Source organism: Saccopteryx leptura, chromosome 6 (genome assembly GCF_036850995.1).
Source record: "Saccopteryx leptura isolate mSacLep1 chromosome 6, mSacLep1_pri_phased_curated, whole genome shotgun sequence".
NCBI lineage: Eukaryota > Metazoa > Chordata > Mammalia > Chiroptera > Emballonuridae > Saccopteryx > Saccopteryx leptura.
The window spans coordinates 31906711-31926820 of record NC_089508.1 but is presented as its reverse complement, the minus strand read 5'-3'; the positions used below and the strand labels follow the sequence as shown (position 1 = coordinate 31926820).

Sequence of the window (20110 nt, the reverse complement as noted above, 5' to 3'; positions counted from 1 at the left end):
GGACTTAAAAAGGCCCTGGCTGGTTGGTTCAGTGGTAGAGCATCAGCCCGGTGTGTGGAAGTCCCGGGTTTGATTCCCAGCCAAGACACTCTTCCCCCTCTCCTTCCTCTTTGTCTCTCTCTTCCCCTCCCTCAGCCAAGGCTCCATTGGAGCAAAGTTGGCCTCAGGATGGCCAATGTTGGTGCTGAGGATGGCTTCATGGCCTCCGCCTCAGGTGCTAGAATGGCTCTGATTGCAGTAGAGCAACACCCCAGATGGGCAGAGCATCGCCCCCTGGTGGGCATGCTGGGTGGATCCTGGTTGGGCCCATCCCGGTCTGTCTCTTTGCTTCATCATTTCTCCTAATAAGACTAGGTCTTCAGAGCTGGAAACGGACATTGTCCCCTTGGGAAAACAGCGCTGCTTCATGCAGCAAAGGCCCCCAAAATTGTCAGCCCCTTTGACTCTGTTTTCTCCCTCCTGGGAGTTTATTCTAAGGAAATGAAGCAACTGCAGCAAAAGTCTGTGGACAAGTACACGTTCACAGCAGGCTTCTCTGCTGCTGGGGGGAAAATCGAGAACCAACCAACAATGGGGGCTGGGTTTCGTGAATCATGATGCATCGATCTAAAACAAATACTATGCGCCTATTAGTAAAGTGTTGGTAAAGACTGTGGAAAAGCGTGGGGAAATGTTTGCTCTAGCGAATGCAGAAGCAACCTGCAAATGGCGTGTGCACTAGAGCTGCAGTGCACATGTGTGTGCACTAAACAGCCCATGGGTGACCAGTGATAATGGCCAGGGACAGGTGGAGAGGAGTCTCCCTTTCTTATTTCAAATCCTTCTGAGTGTCTTGGCTACATCCACATGGCTCATTTCCTCACCTCCTTCAGGTCTTGCCCAAATGTCCCCTTCTCAGAGAGACCTCATCTGAACACTCAGAATGTGCAGACCCCCACCTCCCTCATCCCTAGAATTCCTGCTTCCTTATCCTCTGTCACCCTTACCATCACCTAGCATACATCTGGCCAGTTAATGTGTGCTCATCTCTCCGCACTTGACAGTCAACTCCATGAGGGTAGAAGTGTTTATCTGTTGTGTTTATTGCCTGTCCCAAAATGGCCTCTCAATAAATATTTCTAGATGAATCAGAGTCAATTAGCCTCAGTAATAGCTTTAAAGTTGGCATTCTTCCTTCTATCGCTGTCCCCTTGGGGAGTGGCTTTTCCTGCTGCTGCCTGCTTTCTCCCCAAGATGCTGCCATGGCTTTCCAGAACACTCCGCCCCTCAGAGCTCACATGTTCTTGGGAGGCAAGACTTTGTCTTTCAGGGCAGATTTGACTGTTGGAAAACAGCTATAGTTACATTATAGCCAAGACCAGTGAATACACTAGATTAACCCAGATAATATAATCCTGCGTCCCAAATACAGTGGAACAAGACTGAAACAAGTCACCAAAATAAACTGGCACTGGGTGTGATCTCTGAGGAATTCCACAACGATCTGAGCAATGGCAGCTCCCTCAGAAGAAAGCTGGCAGCCCAGATAATCCCCAGCTCCCTGGACGATAGCCGTGAAGGGAGGAACATTAATTTATAAAACTATAATAACTTCCTCAGGTGACCACTTCTAAGGGGATGGTTTCATTCAGACGTGTCATTTCTGAAGAAAAAGCCATTCCTTTTTTTTTTTTTTTTTTTGTATTTTTCTGAAGTTGGAAACGGGGAGAGACAGTCAGACAGACTCCCGCATGCGCCTGACCGGGATCCACCTGGCACGCCCACCAGGGGCGATGCTCTGCCCACCAGGGGGCGATGCTCTGCCCCTCCGGGGCGTCGCTCTGTCACGACCAGAGCCACTCTAGCGCCTGGGGCAGAGGCCAAGGAGCCATCCCCAGCGCCCGGGCCATCTTTGCTCCAATGGAGCCTTGGCTGCGGGAGGGGAAGAGAGAGACAGAGAGGAAGGAGAGGGGGAGGGGTGGAGAAGCAGATGGGCGCTTCTCCTGTGTGCCCGGGCCAGGAATCGAACGCGGGACTTCTGCACGCCAGGCCGACGCTCTACCACTGAGCCAACCGGCCAGGGCCAGAAAAAGCCATTTCTTTACATTCTGTCAGAGTGCATACAACATCTGGATGGCGCCATAGACGCGAGGCCTTGGGCAGGCACTGGGAAGCCTGGGGGAGGTGTTAGTGGAGGTGAGACCTAGAATTGCTCTTCCTCCGCTCACCCCAGTCCCCATACAGAGTGTCCCAAGTCATCCCCCGAGGACCAAGAGGAAGAAGTGTTTTATAGCCATCAGAAACTTGGATCAGTCGATCCTAAGGCAGGAGAGTGGATGAAATCAGCTATGTTAAATGAAGAGCGTAAGCCATCATTCGTGTGAAAGTTTAAAAAATAATTTATTGCTGTTAATAAAGAAAGCACACACCCCATTCATGTCCAGATTACTCTTTCCCAGTCTACGCATTCATGATCTGCCCCAGTTCTCAGGTCAAGGCACCAGGGTCAGAAAGGAGATCAGTTGGACCAAATGATACCAACTTTCTTCCAAATGGGATTCTAATAGTTGGCCTGCACTACCGCCAGGGGTGTAGGAGAGGACACGAAGGAGGCTCCCGAGGCTCTGTGAGAACGGGTCAGTTCTGAGGTTCTGGGGGTTTCCAGCAACTCTGAGGAAGAAGACCTGGTTTGGCCAAGATCCTGCAGGATGTCTACTTCGGAGAACGTCCGAATGTTCTGATGCCCCCACCCCTGCCCAAGTTCTCTTCCCAACTGAGTTAACAGGAGGCCAGTTAGGCACATGGCCAGACTCTAAGTCCTCCTGGTTCCCCATCACTCTCATGGGTCCACAGTCCAAGAGCACGTATAACCTCCTAAACCCGAGTATATCATTTGCCCACAGGGTATGATGCTGTGTCTTATTGTCAATGTGTGTGTGTGTGTGTGTGTGTGTGTGTGTGTGTTCTCGCAAATTTCTGCTGTACATATAAAGTGTTTTCATAATATAGTATTTTGAAATACCTGTTTTACTTAGCATGTTCTGAACATTTTCCCACATTGCCAGATAATCTTTCACGGTCACTTTTAAGGGTTAAAGGCTTTTCCATCCTGCAGATGAATCACAATTTACGTTGCCCATCCCCTATTCTTGGATATCCAGGAATTTCCAATGTTTTCATATAAGCAACCACTCTGAGATGAATAGCTTTTAAACTAAATCTCTGCACACAGCTATGATTATTGTCATAAGATATTAAGTTCCCTGACGTGGGATGGTGAGGTCAAAAGTGTACACTTTTTTTTTTTTTTTTTTACAGAGACAGAGAGAGTCAGAGAGAGGGATAGACAGGGACAGACTGAGAGGAACGGAGAGATGAGAAGCATCAATCATTAGTTTTTCGTTGCAACACCTTAATTGTTCATTGATTGCTTTCTCATATGTGCCTTGACCGTGGGCCTTCAGCAGACCAAGTGACCCCTTGCTTGAGCCAGCGACCTTGGGCTCAAGCTGGTGAGCTTTTTGCTCAAACCAGATGAGCCCATGCTCAAGCTGGTGACCTTGGGGTCTCGAACCTGGGTCCTCCACATCCCAGTCCGGCGCTCTATCCACTGTGCCACCTCCTGGTCAGACAAAAAGTGTACACTTTTTTAAGGCCTTTGATATATAATAATAATAATAATAATAACACATTACCTTCCAGAAAAGTTAGGTTAATTATATGCTTTCACTGGTGGGCTATGAGAAAACCCAATCCCACAGCTAGTGCCAACACTGGATATTAATATATATAAATATACTTTATATATATATATTTACATGTATAAATATGTTATTTTATATATAATATATATTTTATATATAAATGCATATATAAATGTATAATATGTACAGGTATGGTAAACAAGTACTTTCCAATACATTTTTTTTTTTTTAGTTAGAGACAGAGGGACAGAGAGGAACAGACAGACAGGAAAAAAGAGAGATGAGAAGCATCAATTCTTTGTTACGGCACCTTAGTTCATTGATTTCTTTCTCATATGTGGCTTGATGGGAGGGGGCTCCAGCTGAGCCAGTGACCCCTTGCTTAAGCCAGCGACCTTCGGCTTCAGGTCAGCAACCTTTGGGCTCAAGCCAGCAACCAAGGGGTCATGTCTATGATCCCATGCTAAAGCCAGTGACCTTGGGCTCAAGCTGATGAGCCTGTGCTCCAGCTGGATGAGCTCGCGCTCAACCTGGCAACCTCGAGGTTTTTAACCTGGGTCCTCTGGGTCCCAGCCGAGGCTCTATCTACTGCACCACCTCCTGGTCAGGCTTATTTTTTTTTCCTTTTTCTTTTTTTTAAGCCAGAGAGAGACAGACAGACAGGAAGGGAGAGAGGTTAGAAGCTGTGGCACTTTAGCTGTTCATTGATTGCTTTTTTTTGTTTTGTATTTCTCTGAAGTTGGAAACGGGGAGGCAGTCAGACAGACTCCCGCATGCACCCGACCGGGATCCACCCGGCACGCCCACCAAGGGGCGATGCTCTGCCCATCTTGGGGTGTCGCTCTGCTGCAACCAGAGCCATTCCAGCGCCTGAGGCAGAGGCCATGGAGCCATCCTCAGCGCCCGGGCCAACTTTGCTCCAATGGAGCCTTGTCTGTGGGAGGGGAAGAGAGAGACAGAGAGGAAGGAGAGGGGGAGGGGTGGAGAAGCAGATGGGCGCTTCTCCTGTGTGCCCTGGCCGGGAATTGAACCCGGGACTCCCGCACGCCAGGCTGACGCTCTACCACTGAGCCAACTGGCCAGGGCCGCTAATTGCTTTTTTATATGTCCCTTGACCTGGGGGCTCCAGCTGAGCCAGTGACCCCTTGCTCAAGCAGGCAACCTTAGGCTTCAAGCCAGTGACCTTTGGACACAAGCCCACCACCATGGGGTCATGTCTGTGATCCTGTACTCAAGCTGGACGAGCCCGCACTCAAACCAGTGACCTTGGGGTTTCAAACCTGGGTCCTCCGCATCCCAGGCTGACACTCTATTCACTGCACCACCGTCTGGTCAGGCTAATACACATTTCTTTAATCATTAGTGAGACTGAATATTTTTATATATGTGTATTTTAAATTTGCCTCTTTAAAGGGACCCCTTCCCTGTCATTTTGAGATTGTTTGCTGAGCCCCCATGCGGGCTCCAGCCTCTCCCTGGCTTTCCTCTCTCTGGCCAGGGGAGTTCGGGTTTCTGGCCTGAGCGCTCCTCCCCAGGGTCCTCTCACACCTCCACCCAGGGCTGTCCCTGTGGCTCCTGGTGCTGCTCAGAACCTAGGGGGGCCCAGGCCTGCCTTCCCAGAGGAATCCCTGCGCCCCCACCCCTTGTTAGCTAGGTCTGCCCCCACTGTTCCTTCCCACGGAGACCCTGGCGCCCCGGGAGCTGCCCGGGGCTGCCCCCTGCGTAAGCATGGGCAAGCCCAAGGAGGGCAGAGAACAAGCCTGACCCTGCCTTTTCTCTCAGGATCCCCGAGAAAGAAGTGCTCCCCGGCATCATTAAGCAGGGGGCTAATTGCTTAGAGTCTCAGGGCCAGGACACTGCTGGTAACTTCCTGCTCGGAGTGGGGGTCTGCAGAGGGTCTATCAAGAGCCCCCCAGCACCCCAGGTAAGCCACTTAGAACCCAGAGTGGGGTGAGGGGCTTTCCTCTGCTCATGCTCATCCTCTCTCTGTCTACACCCTCCACAAACCCCTCCTCCCGGGGACCCTGCCCGCCGTCCCCTCCCACTCTGCTCCTTGGGTCTGCTCCAGGCTCTGTTGCCCTCTGTGCGCCACCCACTTTCTCCTTACAGAGGGACAAATGCTGCCCGAACAGCGCCCGGTTTCTCCTGGGATGCAGCTTATGTGACGGGCAGCAGGGGATCCAGGACTCCTGTATGTGCACACGTGTGCAGAACTAGAGCAAGTCAAGGAGCCCCCGTCACGGACAAGCTTCCTGGCTGACCTGGTCCCATGTCCTATCTTTCTTCACACCCCCAACATCCCTTAATATTTTCCATTGCCCAAGCTCCCACAGTATTTTATTATGAAAAATTTCAAACATATAGAATAAGTTGAAAGAATTGTATACCCACCCATATTAGTAGAAAATTCTACCAAAATACACAGTGTGTTTGCTTTATCACCTATCCACCCACCCATCTGTCCATCCGTCGCTGTGTTTCTGGACTCAGCCTGTCTGGCCCCTGTCTTGCAGGCATGGCTGTTCAGTGACCATCTTATCCAGCAGCAGGGGAAGTGCCTGACTGCCACCTCCACCTCCGCCTCCCCTGGGTCCCCGGTCGTCCTACAGGCGTGCAACCCCAGAGAAGGCCGGCAGGTAAGCCTCCTCACCCCTGGGCGTAGGCTGGCCAAGCGCCCCAGGGGCACACACAGTGGGGGTGGCAGCCCGACAGGGGGGCCCCAGGCTGAGACATACAGACTCAGGTAGACCCTCCAGAATGAGGACCTGTCATCAGTCAGGCTTAAGTTATGATCTAAGTCAAATCTATTTTATTCAGGAGGAAGTTCTTGAGGTAAATATTTGTTCCCTGTCTGTCCTGCTGGTTTGTGAGCTGAGGCAGGTCAGGGACTGTTTGTTTTGTCAACAGTGTTCCTGGCCTCTGACACCTGACACCGCCACAGCCACAATTGGTGTCAGCTTTCACGGGGCCTGGACTAGGGCTCTTCTGTGGATTGTCTCATCTAAGCCCCCCAGCAACCTGGCGACGTAGGCTCTAGTACTATCCCCATGACGGGGGACAAGACTGAGGCTCCCTAAATTTAAGAGATATGTGTTAGACCACACTGCTGGGATGCGGTGGAGCTGGGATTAAAACCCCGGTGTGTGACTCCCCAAGCCCCCTGCCTTAACGCAGCTCACAGTGACGCTCAGTGTTTCCTGCCTGCCGGCTGACTGGGGAAACAGATCCACCGACTTCCAAGCCGTCGCGGCAGCCTTACACGGGCACCGTTTGTCAAACACTCTTTCACCCTGTCTGCGTTAATCCTGGGAGACGGGACAGGCCCACCTGTTGAGAAAGAAACTGATGATCAGAGAGATGAAGTGACCTGCTTAGGGTGCACAGCAGCCAGGGACAGAGTCAGCCTGGCTCCCTCCTGTGTCACTCCCTGCCTGGCTGGGGGGCCACAGCTCCGTCCAGAGACTGGGACACGAAGGCCAGAGGTCTGCTCCAGCTCTGGCTCTGCCTGCCCCTTCTGGGCTGCCCGCCCTGTGCCTGACTCTGGCCAGCCTGTGGGGCAGGATGAGGGTGAGGGGGCTGCCTGGCTCCCTGAGTTGGTCTGCAGGGTCCTCCTCCCACTGTTCCCTTGGCCCTGAGCAGCTCCTTAGGGATGACTGGCAGTTTGTCATTCCGTCCTGGAAAAGGGTCCTCCTCCCACTGTTCCCTTGGCCCTGAGCAGCTCCTTAGGGATGACTGGCAGTTTGTCATTCCGTCCTGGAAAAGCAGCTCAGTCCCCTCCTTGCCTTGTCTCAGAGGCTCATGTGCCATGGCTGCTTGCTGGGCCGACCAGACATTTCTGAAGCGCTTTCGGATTGGAGGAGTACAGCTGGTCCTCCCCAGCCCCTTCTCCCTGCCCCCTGGCCCTGCCCCTGCCCTGCAGTGAGGGGTCCTGAGGCTCCCCTTCACCTGGAGCATAGAGCTCGGAGAGCCAAGCCGTTGGCCCACTCCCATGCCCCCTGGTTAAGGCTAGAGCCGGAGGTGGTGCCCAGGACAGCTACTGTGCACACGCTTCTCTGGAGCTGAAGCATCCGTTTCCCCTTCAGGCTGACCCAGCCTATAGGGCTCATAGGATCTCCCTTATCCTCACTCATTCTGCTCCTGCAAGTCCTGCCAGGCCCCGAACAGCACTCTAGGGAGCTGAGCCCCTGCTCCAGGAGGGCAGATGAGCAACTCTCCCACTAACAGCACCTTCTCCAATCTTGGCCTTCCTTCCTGGTCCTCCTTTGTTCCCATGTCCAAGGTCACTTGGGTGTCAGGTATCTGACAGGTCCCCTGTGCGCTTGAGCCCGTGTGACCGAGTCAGCAAGTCCCAGCTTGGTCATACCCCTCACCTGTGAACCTCAGTATCATTACAAAATGAAGAGCTCCCTCCCCTGCCTGCCTTGCAAGGGGTCTGTAAGAACCGAGACTGTCTGGCCACCTCCAGGGCTGAGTAGCCAGGGGAGTTGAGGAGGCCCGGAGACTATGCCTGATGGCATTGGTAGGAAGTGGGAATCTTGTGATTTGGGGAACACTTAGTGATTGGGTCATTCATTCATTATCCATGCATTTATTATTATTATTATTATTATTATTATTATTTTTTTTTTTTTTTCTTAGGGAGAGGAGGGGAGGCAGAGACAATCTCCTGCATGCGCCCCAACCTAGATCCACCCAGAAAGCCCACTAGGGGGCAGTGCTCTACCCATCTGTGTCCCTTGCTTTGTCGCAACTGAAGCCATTTTTTAGCGCCTGAGGTGGAGGCCATGGAGCCATCCTCAGTGCCGGGCACCAACTTACTCTAATTGAGCCATGGCTGCAGGAGGGGAGGAGAAGAAAGAGAGAGAGAGAAGCAAGAGGGGGAAGGGTGGAGAAGCAGATGGATGCTTCTCCTGTGTGCCCTGACCAGGAATCAAACCCAGCACTTGCACACACCAGGCCAACGCTCTACCACTAAGCCAACCGACCAGGGTCTTCCATGCATTTATTCTTCATAAAACAAAACTGCATTGAGTACCTACTCATGCCAAAGAATATGCAAGTCATGTTGGCCACAGAGATGAAAGAAGGGCGTGGTCCAACAATGCCCAGGTGGGAAGTATGGCCAGCCCTTTCAGGAAGTTAGAGACTAAAAGAGCACAGACGATAGGATGCTATGAGTTTCAGAAAGCCCTGTCTCACCTACCGCCCAGACCTTAGGCCAGGGACCCTTCTGTGCTGAGGCCACATGGGCCAGAGAAGCTGGTTCTCAGCCCCACGTCTCATAGTCCTGCATTCCCAAGGGGAACTCGGGCTCCAAAGTCCCCACCTTCCACCCTGTGTGCATGTCCCAAGTTGAGTCCTTTTCCGCTCACCCCACCTCCCCCTGCATCCCTTGGCCCAAAGCTGCCGGCCGCTCCTCTCCCTTCTCCTAGCTGCTCCAAAAAGAACATGGCCCCTCCCCCTCTAGGCTCCATCCACATGATCAGGAGCACTCTCTATTTTTTAGGGAGGACAGTGTGGATATAGGGAGAGGGGAGATGGATGCATGGGAGGGAGACAGGAAAGAAACCAAAAATAGACCAAGCTTCCAGACCATAGCTCATCATCCAAGCACTTCCAAAACATTCTATGGGAACAACTCTCCTTCCCCTGGGCAAGCCTGGGGAGGGGAGGCACCAGCAAGTGAAAGCACTGACCTGGGAGCCCCTCCAATGACTCTTATAGGGGATTCAAGTGCCCCACCATCCCGCTGGCCTCACTTTCTACGGAGAAGGCAGGCAGCTCCCGCTAAAAGTGTAGGCAACCAGCCGCACAGTTCCACAGGCCAGGGCAGACGCTTAGAGCAGCAGAAAGACGAAATCTTGTCTGAAGAAGTAAAAGAGTCACCTGGTCCAGGAACTCAAATTCAAGTGCCTGCAGAGAGCAGGTGGGGAAGCCTGGACGGGACTCAGGCGACCTGAGATGAGGGTCCATTCACAGCAGAGATTAGCTCCTCAGCCCCAACTAGCTGATGTCATGAAAGAAACTGAGTCATGTCTGAAGAGAAGCTAGAAAGGCAGATTTTTATGTGGAGACTAAGCCAAATTTTAAATTAACACTGTGCAGGCCAAACAAAATACATTTCTGGGTTCAGTTCAGCCTGTGCTCCTCTGATCTAGACAGTAACTTCATGCCAGACTGCAGAACAAGAGTGCATCGGGAGGCATGGGCTTAAAGCCCGTGTGCGGTGGGGGGCCACTTATGTAAGGGACACACAGACTGTTTAAATGGGGGGGGGGTGTCCTAGGTATATATGCAGGGCCATTTATATACATGTGCAATGAGGATGTGAGCATTTTTATTATTCTTAATCACTGTTTTCTCATTTCCCTCCTTCCCTGTTTCTCCCCCAGAGGTGGAGGAAAAAAGCCTCTTTCATCCAGCATTCTGTCAGTGGCCTCTGCCTGGAGGCCATGCCCGAGCAGCTGGTGGCCAGCAAGTGCCAGGCTGACGCCCCAGCCCAGCAGTGGCAGCTGTTGCCGCACACATGACGGTAGCCCCAGGACCTCCTGCACCTTTTGCATGAGACTTTGGGACTGGAGGGGTTAGGGTGGGGGCGTGTAAAGCGGGCCGTTTCCATCTCCTCACATTTCTGCCAGAATCATCAGCAAACACCCCTGCCATGAGACGCCATTCCCCAAAGCTTGTACAGGGAGGGCACGGGGCAGGGTAGGGAGCGTGCCCGATGCCCCGGCTGCTGACCTGCTCTCGCCCCGGGAGAGAAGAAGGTCAGGCTGCGGGACCGCCGCTGGGCAGAGTCTGGGCAGGTGCCCTCGCCCTTTCCCCCCCCCCTCTTCTTCCTAGGGGCCTGGACAGTGGTCTGGGTGCCCTCCCTTGCTGGCTGGGGAGAGCGAGGACAGGAGCCCACACAGGATCCCCACTGTGTCACAGGGTCTGCTTGTGGGATCGGGCGTAAGAAGAGAACGTAGGTGGCGTGGATGGGGAGACTGAGGCTAGGAGGAGAGGGGCAGTCTGCAGGGAAGGTGGAGAGCCAGAAGGAAGTGAGAAGCGTGGTGGCCTGTCCCAGGATGTGCTGGGTTGGGCGTGGGAGAGATGGGGTCCGGGGCAAAGCCTGGGTGACTGGCAGAAGGAGTGGATGGAAAAGCAGTGTGGCACCCAAAGAGCGGGTCTCCTCCCGGGACCCAGTCCTCCCGTGCTACACAGCCCCAGGACACTGGGCCCTGGCCCCGACGTTCTTAGCAAGAGGCTGCAGGGTGATCTTCAGGGGCAGCCCTGGGACACAGATTACTAAACAGACCCCACTTCCGTTTGGCCAGGTGTCAGGACAAGACCTCTCCCTTGGGCCTTAATGACCTGCTGGTGCCTTGTGCCCTTGCCTGGGCCCACCACGAGGGCCTGTAAGGACAGGCAGCCACATGCACCACTAAGCAATCCCATCCTCATTCATAGTTTTTGACACCTGCCTTCTCAAAAGCTTCTGCCTCTGTAAATACAGCATTATGGAATGGGGTGGCCCGTCAGCACGGGAACTCTTTTCCGGAGCATGGGCATTTTCTACGTCGCCAGGGAGTGAATCAGCCAGGCTCAGCCTTATCCTCTCCCCACCTCCGGAGGGAGGCCCTTGAGGGTCAGGCACTGCAGTGGGCAGGAGGCTGGCTGGTGGCTCCTGATTGTGCAGAGAGGTACCAGTTACTCTCACAGCCACCGGGCCTCCCCCGACCCCATGGCCTGCTCTTGGAACCACTTCTGTTATCCCCCCTGTCCCTCTTCTCCTGCCCCACTAGCTCAGGCAGTGTGATCTTGGGCAAAAGACTGGTGGTACCAGGACCCCTAGGGGGAACCCCTCCCAAAGCAAACCAGCCTGAGACCTCTGGGGAGTTCACGGATTCCATAGGGCCTAGGAATCTCCTGAAACTGTCCCGCAAATAGCGCATGTGGGTGCATATATGCGTTTTCCTGGGGAGAAGGCCCATGGACTCCCCCAGATTCTTACAGAGGTCCTTGGTCCCCAAAGGGTCTGAGCCTCTGCTCTGGATTGGAGCTACTACCCACTGAGTTGCCCTGCCCCATCTCCCTCCCTGGTGTGCCTAAACTGCTGTCACTTGCTCCCTCCGTGCAGCCCGTGGGGCCAGAAGCCAAGGGTCCCTGGTCTGCAGCACCGCCCTGGAGGGGTCTCAGTGGCTTCCTCACCTCCTGCTCTCACTGGTGTCCCCACAGCAGTGCTATGTGCCCAGCATGCGCCCTGTGTGCTCACAGCACGGGGCCACACTTCTCCCATCCTCTGTTGTGATGTTTCATACGCCGCTAGTTCTGTGGTGTGTGTCCACCCTGGTGGGCAGTGAGTACCTTTGGGGGAGGGATGGGGAACAAGGCTTCTCCTGAATATGAGGACTGCTGCTCAGAGGGCCTTAGGGAGGTCCCTTCTTCCCCGTAGTCAGACCAGGCTTACCACTTGTCAGCCACCATTTGAGGGACTCAGCCCTATTCTGTTTTTGCTTTTCCTCTTCTTGACCAAAGCATGTGCCAGTAGCTGTCCGTGAGGATCTCGTCTTTATGAACACACACCTGGAATAAAACCACTTCTCACACGTACACGTGCACCAGCGCCTTCCTTTCTGAATCCAGACCAACCCTTCAGCTCCAGCCCCTCTGCCTCTGAGGGAAGTTGGGGCCTCTGTTCTGTAAAAGTGAAACTGAATGTGCTCGAGTCTAACCCCCTCCTGCACCTCAGAGCTTGCTCCTTGGCCTGTGTGCCCTGTGGTGCCCTAAGGGCTCCTGGGTGATGGGCTGGCTGCTCTGGGGGGAGCCGGCAGGTGGCCCTGCTGCTGGGCCAGGCTCCTGTGACCTCATTGAAGGACACTACTTGGGGCTTCGAAACGGAAACCAAGGTGCTTCTCCAAATGCTCGCCTTTTGCCAAGCCTCTCTCCCTGAGTGCCAGCCACGGCCCCTCTGAATTGCCCTTCACCTCCACCACACAAGAAGGCCGTGGTAAAAATGCAGGCGGGCCATCTTCCTGGGTAGAAACAGTAAAATAATTCCAAGAAGTACCCCAGCAACCTAGCCTTGTCTGACCGGTAACAGATGCGCTGCCTCATGTTTCCGTGGAAACCACTGCAAAGCCCTGCCATTGTGATCAGAAGCTGAACTGATCCAGGTAGGAACAGATGCTTTGGTGCACGTATGCACTGTAGTGAGCAAGCCAGTGAGAGACTAAACCTCTCCTGAATGTAGCCGTTTTAGTCCCTGTCCCCACCTCATCTCAGGGCTCATCTGGACTCCCCAGAACTAGTGAGCACCAGGCCTGAGGGGCCTGGAGCAGGCTGCTGGCTGGTGACAGTTCCAAGCTCACGTCATAGCTGCAAGCCCAGCTTGGGCTTAGCTTGGCAGAGGGGACAATCTACTCCAGGTCACTCTGGCTGCAGTCACTGTCCATTGTCCATCCCCCCGAGGAGCACAGCCCACTGCCCACTGCCTCCTTGGGCCTCTCCTCTGGCCAGGTCGGGCCAGCTTTCCACTTTCCGTCTATTTTCACTACCTCCTTAAAGGGCTCTGGTGCACACGCTTGCCCTCCCCCAAAGCTACCTCTCACCCGACCAGGCGGGGGCGCAGTGGATAGAGTGTGGACATGGGACACTGAGGTACCAGGTTTGAAACCCCAAGATTATCAGCTTGAGCGTGGGATCATAGACATGACCCCGTGGTCGCTGGCTTGAGCCCAGAGGTCACTAGTATCCCAGTAGAGCCTGAGCTCTATATTGTTCAGGCATCCCCAATTCGACTTCCCTGCACAGCGGGACACTCCTGCTTAACAGCAGGGCTGGCAGCCTCTTTGAGACTACTTGAGGTGGCTATGAGGATTCTACTTACCAGTGCCAACACTAACTGCCACCGGAGGAAAGACATGACCAACACACAAGTTAGTTGCAAGAATCACACAGGCAGTTTATTACTCACATATCCTATGATGTGCCTGGTTACAGCTCAATGGAGTCTTGTTGGCGTGTTCCTCTCAGTTGTCCTTGGACAGAGTGGCGTCCACGTTCAACGTTGGAGTCTGGATGACTGACTGCAGCTGGGGCCCCCTCAGCTTAAGTACCCTTTCTGGCCTAGCCTTCTAACAGGTGTTAACCTATGGGATTATCACATCAAACCACCTTTTTGGGAATTCCTAGCAGGGAGCCCTTTTTATGTTAATCTACCAAAAAGTCAATCAAGCCATTTTTAAGGTGTTCCTAGGAAAGCTTCTTGTTTATGTTAGCCTACAGAGTTGTTACATCAAGCCACTTTTTATCTATATATAACTTCACACGCACTCTAACTGGGCCCTGCACAAAAGGCAGACTGCCTATCATATCTGTACACACTAGATTAATTCCTGTCCAGACATCATAGCCTTATTCACTTGCCTTAATAGCTTTTAATATTATATCCTTATTTCTATATATCTCCCATATTTTTCTATATTTCTATATATTTAATTACTATAACATTATATTACTGTAACAGCTGGCTTGAGTCCAAAGTTGCTGGCTTGAGCAATGGGTCACTGACTCAGCTGGAGCATCCCCCCTCAGTCCCCCCCCCCCGCCCCCGTCAAGGCACCTATGAGAAAGCAATCAATGAACAACTAAAGTGCCACAACTATGAGTTGATGCTTCTCATCTCTCTCCCTTCCTGTCTGTCTCTCTTAAAGAAAAAAAAGCTACTTCTCTAGGCCCATTTTCTCTCCCACCCCCAACCTTTTCTCCCTCCCTGGAAATTTAAGCTGTTAGCCTTAAGCCAAGTCCTGGAGGAATCAGCAAACGCCCTTGGACTGGCCAGTAACAATGGGCCTTACATAACCCAACAGAAAAGTGGGCTTCCCAGAGCTCCCTGGGGTCAGGAAGGTGAGGCCAACTTGTATGGGGCCAACCTCCCATTCGTCCAGCAGCAGGGGCTTCCTCCGTCCCTGGGTCTCTGTGACTTGGCTTTGGTTTCCACAAAGGCACTTCCCTGTGCCCCTCAGCCTCCCCGTGTGCGATTGGGAGAAATAACCCTGGCAACATTACTGTCCTTGGAGAGGTCTGGCACTCCTAGGCCTGCGGAGTGCCTTCCAGCACTGACGGGTGTGGCCTCTCCCCCCAGGCATACAGGAAAGGAAACCTGGAAGGGAAAGGCTGGACTTGATCCTTCCTGACAATGTTCTCAACGTCTGTGGTATTTCTGTGTGTCCCCTGTGATGCTCTGAGTCAGTTTCCTCCAGAAGAAAGGAGGGGGATCCAGGCAACTTCTCCCATCTTGAGGTCTTTGCTGCTAGGCACGTTGCAAAAACCTCAAGGCAGAACAGGAAGGGGTCCTCTCCCCTGGCCTTGGAGGGGAGAGGACCCCTCCTTGGGTATCCCAGATGGATTGAGGCCCAGAGCCACCTGAGGACAGCCCTCGGCTGTGGAATTCAACTCCATGGAGTCCAGGAAGAGAGACTCCAGAGGCCTGATCAGCGGGGTTCATCCCACTCTGCCACTTTCTAGCTGTGTGCCCTTGAATAAGTTATTTCATTTCTCAGCCTTGGTTTCCTCACCTGTAAGATGGGGATATGTAAGGCCAGTGGCCGCTGCCATGGCCATGCAGATTCGCAATGGATTTGGGCAGATGGTAAAAGAACTGTGGAGCCAGAAAACAGTGGGCCATCCCATTTATTAAAGTCTCGTAAAGACAGACGAGCAAAAATAGGCAGGGAAGACCATTTCCCTTTCTCTCAGGGCTCCCAAGCCCCTCAGCATTTCAGACTCCCCGGACTCATTCTCCAGACTCACCAGACTCACAGGCTCCCATCAGCCTCTGCACTCCCCAGCCAAATAGGCTGAGCCCAAAATACCCCTTCTCCTGCAAGCAGTAGCAAACAGCCGCCCCTGCCCATGGAGGCAGGCAATTCACAATGTGCGGTCTGCGGCCCTGAAGGCAAGCACCTGCAGCCTGCTACAGACCGTACACATGGTGCTGCCCTGTGCCAATGCAAAATATAAGTGAGCAAACCTAACTCACTTGTTTCACATCTGAAACACATTAGAGGGTTTTTGTGAGGACTAATTTGTTAATGACTGGAAAGTACCCAACCCTTTTTCAGTGTCTAAAACAACTGTCATTACTATTGTTTTTGCTTTGTTTTAGGTGAGATGGGAGATAGGCAGACTCCCACATGCACCCCACCAGGATCCACCCCACAACCCTGTCATGGCCAATGCTCAAGTATCAAGCTATTATTAGTGCCTGAGGCTGATGCTTGAACCACCGAGCTATCCTCAGTGCCTGAGGCCACACTCAAACCAACTGAACTACTGGCTGCGGGAAGGGAAGAGGGAGAGAAGGAAGGGGAGAGAAACAGATGGATACTTCTCCTGTGTGCACCAGGTATTGAACCTGGGAAGTCCATACACCGGGCTGACACTCTATCCACCGAGCCACTGGCCAGGGCCTGTCATTGCTATTGTTAATGACCATTTTCTGAGTGCCTGTTCCATCCTAGGCACTTTGCTAGAGGCAGTGACACAAACATAAACAGATTCTGTCCTTGCCCTCAGAACTAATGTTCTAGCAGGGGAGATGAACAAATGAGCAGGCAACCATAATACCACATGATAGAAGCTGCAGGAAGGCAGGAGCTGTGGAAGCAGCAAGGTGGGGCCTCTGGGGGCTACATGATGGTCTGGCTGGGTAAAAGGTGGGCCAGGTGAGGACAGCTGAGGTCAAAGGGCTGTACTAGCCCAGCTGGCAGCTCAGCACTGGCTGGGAAGTGCTGAGCTGCCACCCCAGCACATGCAGCACCGTGAGGATGTGGACAAGTCTGTAACCATAGACGAATTCTCAAAGTTAGCTATGGGAGCCATTTAAACCCAAACAGACAGTGCTTTCTGCTTCTGGAGCCAGAGACCATTTCCTCCAGGGCCCAGTTTGCTTTGTTTGGAGAGGACAAAAGAAAGGGTGGGGCTACATGGCCTGGAAAATTCAGTGATTCTGATGTAGGGAGAATGAATACAAAGGACCAGGCAGTGTTCCAGAAAGACTAGTTCTCTCCTTCCTCCCGGCTCAAGTTATCTCTGACCCCCTCCAATTATTGAAAACTAGGCTTGCCTTTCAACAACTTGTCTTTCAAAGTAAAGAAGTGTCCCTAAAGATACAGCCAGACAACCTGCTAGGCTCCTGGGCTCAGCCCCAGACCTGCTGAGTTTCCGTATGTGTGCTGAGCGGCCTGGGTGATTCGGGTACACTGAGTCTTCATCCCTCTGAAGCAGGAGGGACGGGAAGCCATGCAGGGGAGTGAGGATGGGCCCCGGCCCTGGACTGAGTATGGGGGCACTCGACTCCACTGCAAGAAGCCAAGGGGGAAGGAAGGCCAGCCCGTGCTCCTCATTACACGTACCCTGGGAGCCAGATGAATGTGGAAACCAGATCATTACACGTACCCTGGGGGCCAGAGGTCTGACCCAGAACCAGCACCTGAAGAGAGCAGTGACAGAGATACTCCCCCAGTTAGGGGAAATTTCCCCAGCTTTTCCAGGGCTGGCAGTGGAGTCTGGAGCTTTGGGTCCAGAACCAGGAGGGAAGAATCTCTAGAGGTGGTTGCTGAGAGCCTCCCTAACAGGGCGTCTGGGTTCGAGGCAGCTCCCCGCCTGGCGAGTGGCTCACTGAAGTATGGAGACCCGCAGGCCCCATAGACTCTTGGGCAGCTGCAGTTTCTCTGTTCATGGTGGAAAAAGAGGGGGCTGCCTTTGCTCCGGGATGATGCTGATCTCCAGAGCCCTGTTCTCCATGGCGGTGGGAGAGTAGGGGTTGTTAAAAGTTAATTCAGGTCACAGTAAGTGGCTGGGGGCAGTAGACTGGCATGGGGGCTTTCTTCTGTGTGTGTGTGTGTTACTGCCACCCTGTGCTCACACCCTGCAGACCTTCCCTATCGTTCTGATGGATGTTGGGAAGGTTAGTAGGCTCTGGGCAGTGGTTGGAGGTTCGCCAGGATGCATCATGCATCTTACACGCATCACCATGAACACATCAAACCCATAATGATGTGCTGAGCATCTTCCACACAGGGGACATGGAATGGGCTCAGAGGAGCCCTGTTAACCACCAGTGGTCAGGGCCACACATCTTGACACCAGGCAGCTGGGCCAGCCGGGCTGCCCTGTGTCCTGTTTCTGGTAGTTGTGTCCTGCCTTCTCTTGTTTGTGCTTTTGCTGTTCCTTCTGCCCTCTATTTTGTCATCTCCATGGGCTGAATGCTACCCAGTTTTTCCAACAAATGCTGCTTCCATAGGGCACCTTCCTAGATCTCCCTCCTGTTTGAAGGCATCTCTCCAGATTATTTCTTCAACATCATTAACGTTCCTCTCCAGCCGTGGTCAACACCGTCCTTCTTATGCAGTGATGTGGACTTGCCTTCTCCAGTCCTTATTCTCCTTCTCTTTCCTGTTGGACTGTGGCTCCTTGCTAACGTGACCTGTTTGCTCCAGCTTTGCACTTCCCACAGCCACAGCACACCTGGTTCTCAAGACTGCCAGTAATTGTGGGCTTGCTGAATGAAATAAGATTCTAGCTGGGGGTGAGTGAGTGAGAGAGAGAGAGAGAGAGAGAGAGAGAGTGTGTGTGTGTGTGTGTGTGTATGGTAAAGCATTTAGTAATTAGTGCATTGCATTCAGAAAACACTCAATTCACGTTTGTTCATTTTCCCACTCACTTCTCCTTAAAAGTTTAGTGTCTTCACAAGCCCACCCTTCCTGCTTGTCTGTTGTCTCTAAGCCCTCAGAAACCATGCGTTGGTGATGCTAAGGGCTGACGTAGATTGAGCATTTATTTCCTGGGTACCCAGAACTTGATGCCGTGTGCATTCTCTCATTGCCTTCAACACCTCCCATGAGGAAGGTTCTGGCATACGCACTTTATGGAAGAGGGAGTGGGAAGAAGAAAATTGCCCAAGGACAAATAGCAAGATTTCTACTCAGTCCCCCAGAAATGTAGGTCTCAAATTGCAGTCCCAGGAGTGGCAGCATCACTATTTCTTGGGAACTTAGTAAAATTGCAAACTCTTGGGCCCCACCCAGATCAACTGACTTGGAGGCTCTGGGGGTGTGGCTTAGCCATCTGAGTTAAAACGCCCCCAGGGGATTCTGATGCACTCTCAGTTTGAGAGCCACTAGTTTGGTGACTGAGATGGGTCCGGATCCCCTGCCTGGAGGACATGGGTTACTCCCGGCACAGAAGGCTCAGAGCAGAGGCAGTGTGCTGAGGCCATGCCTCCACTGAGCAGGCTGCCTTCATGCTCTGGGCTGCGCTGGATCTCTCCGGGGCGGGGAGAGTAGGTACGAGGCTGGGCCGAGGTTTGCGGCTGAGCCAGATGCCACATGTCAGCCTTGCTTTGTGTGATTTATGAGTTTTTTCCCAACACCGGCCACGTATGGCTGACTTCATTATAGAAAAGCTTCCACCCCAGAAGATTCATTAATCAAGGAATCACGCTCCCCTCCAGCACTCAGAATGGGCATGCGCTACGGTGCGTTATGTCGCTCACTCCTTTCTGTGGATCATCCCGCTGATGACATTCATAGCCAGCACTATCACTGGTTCACCAGTCACTGGGGATCACACGTGTTAGCTTCTTTAATCCTTACAACTCTATCAGGTGTTTTCATGGTCACCCCATTCACAAACTAGGAAACTGAACCCAGGTTGGTTAACACTCATGCCCAACATTACCAGACTAGTCTGGGGGAGAGCCAGGATTTCAAATCATGAAGTCCGACACAGGGTCCGTGCCCCTTCCTGCCCTTCTCTGCCTTGGGCACGTTGGTTTGTCTCCTCACTCCAACCCTGACACTGTTGTATTATTTCCCCACCTTGCACTTAAGGAAATGGGCCCCACGCAGAACTGTCTCACTTTGGAGCCCCAGGCTTGTCTTCTTAATACCCCACATCCTTTCATGAGTGATTTCTTTTTAAAGACTTTATTTATTTTAGAGAGGAGAGAGAGAGAGAGAGAGAGAGAGAGAAGGGAGGAGCAGGAAGCATCAACTCCCATATGTACCTTGACGAGGCAAGCCTAGGGTTTTGAACCGGGGACCTCAGCATTCCAGATCAATGCTTTATCCACTGCGCCACCACAGGTCAGGCTCATGAGTGATTCTTAGAAGGCTTAGAGGTTGGGCGGACCAGGATTGACCCTATTGTTATAGAAATAGACTGAGAGGCCAATAGGTCCCAAGTCACAGAGCACGAACTCGGTAGTACCAGGACTTGGCAGAACCCAAAACATGACACCGTGGGCGACAGATCAGTTGCTGATGACTCTGCCTGGTACCAGGTGTTTTCTTCGGAGCTCAGGAACGTGAGCCCCCCTGAATGATCTCGCCTAACAGGCTGAGGCCGCTTTGCTCCAATGTCTGTTTTCTCACACGTCCTAG

At 52.8% G+C, this 20110-nt stretch overlaps 1 protein-coding gene across 1 annotated transcript in view; it reads left to right on the top strand.

The window, feature by feature from the left end:
- Nucleotides 1–12275, top strand: part of GALNT16 (polypeptide N-acetylgalactosaminyltransferase 16) — a 94429-nt gene extending 82154 nt beyond the window's left edge. Inside the window, exons 13-15 of the mRNA XM_066342561.1 lie at nt 5466–5607; nt 6197–6319; nt 10076–12275. Of these exons, the coding sequence (XP_066198658.1) occupies nt 5466–5607; nt 6197–6319; nt 10076–10213 (403 nt within the window). The 3' untranslated portion in view covers nt 10214–12275. The remainder of the gene's footprint in view (nt 1–5465; nt 5608–6196; nt 6320–10075) is intronic.
- Nucleotides 12276–20110: the final 7835 nt, after the last annotated feature.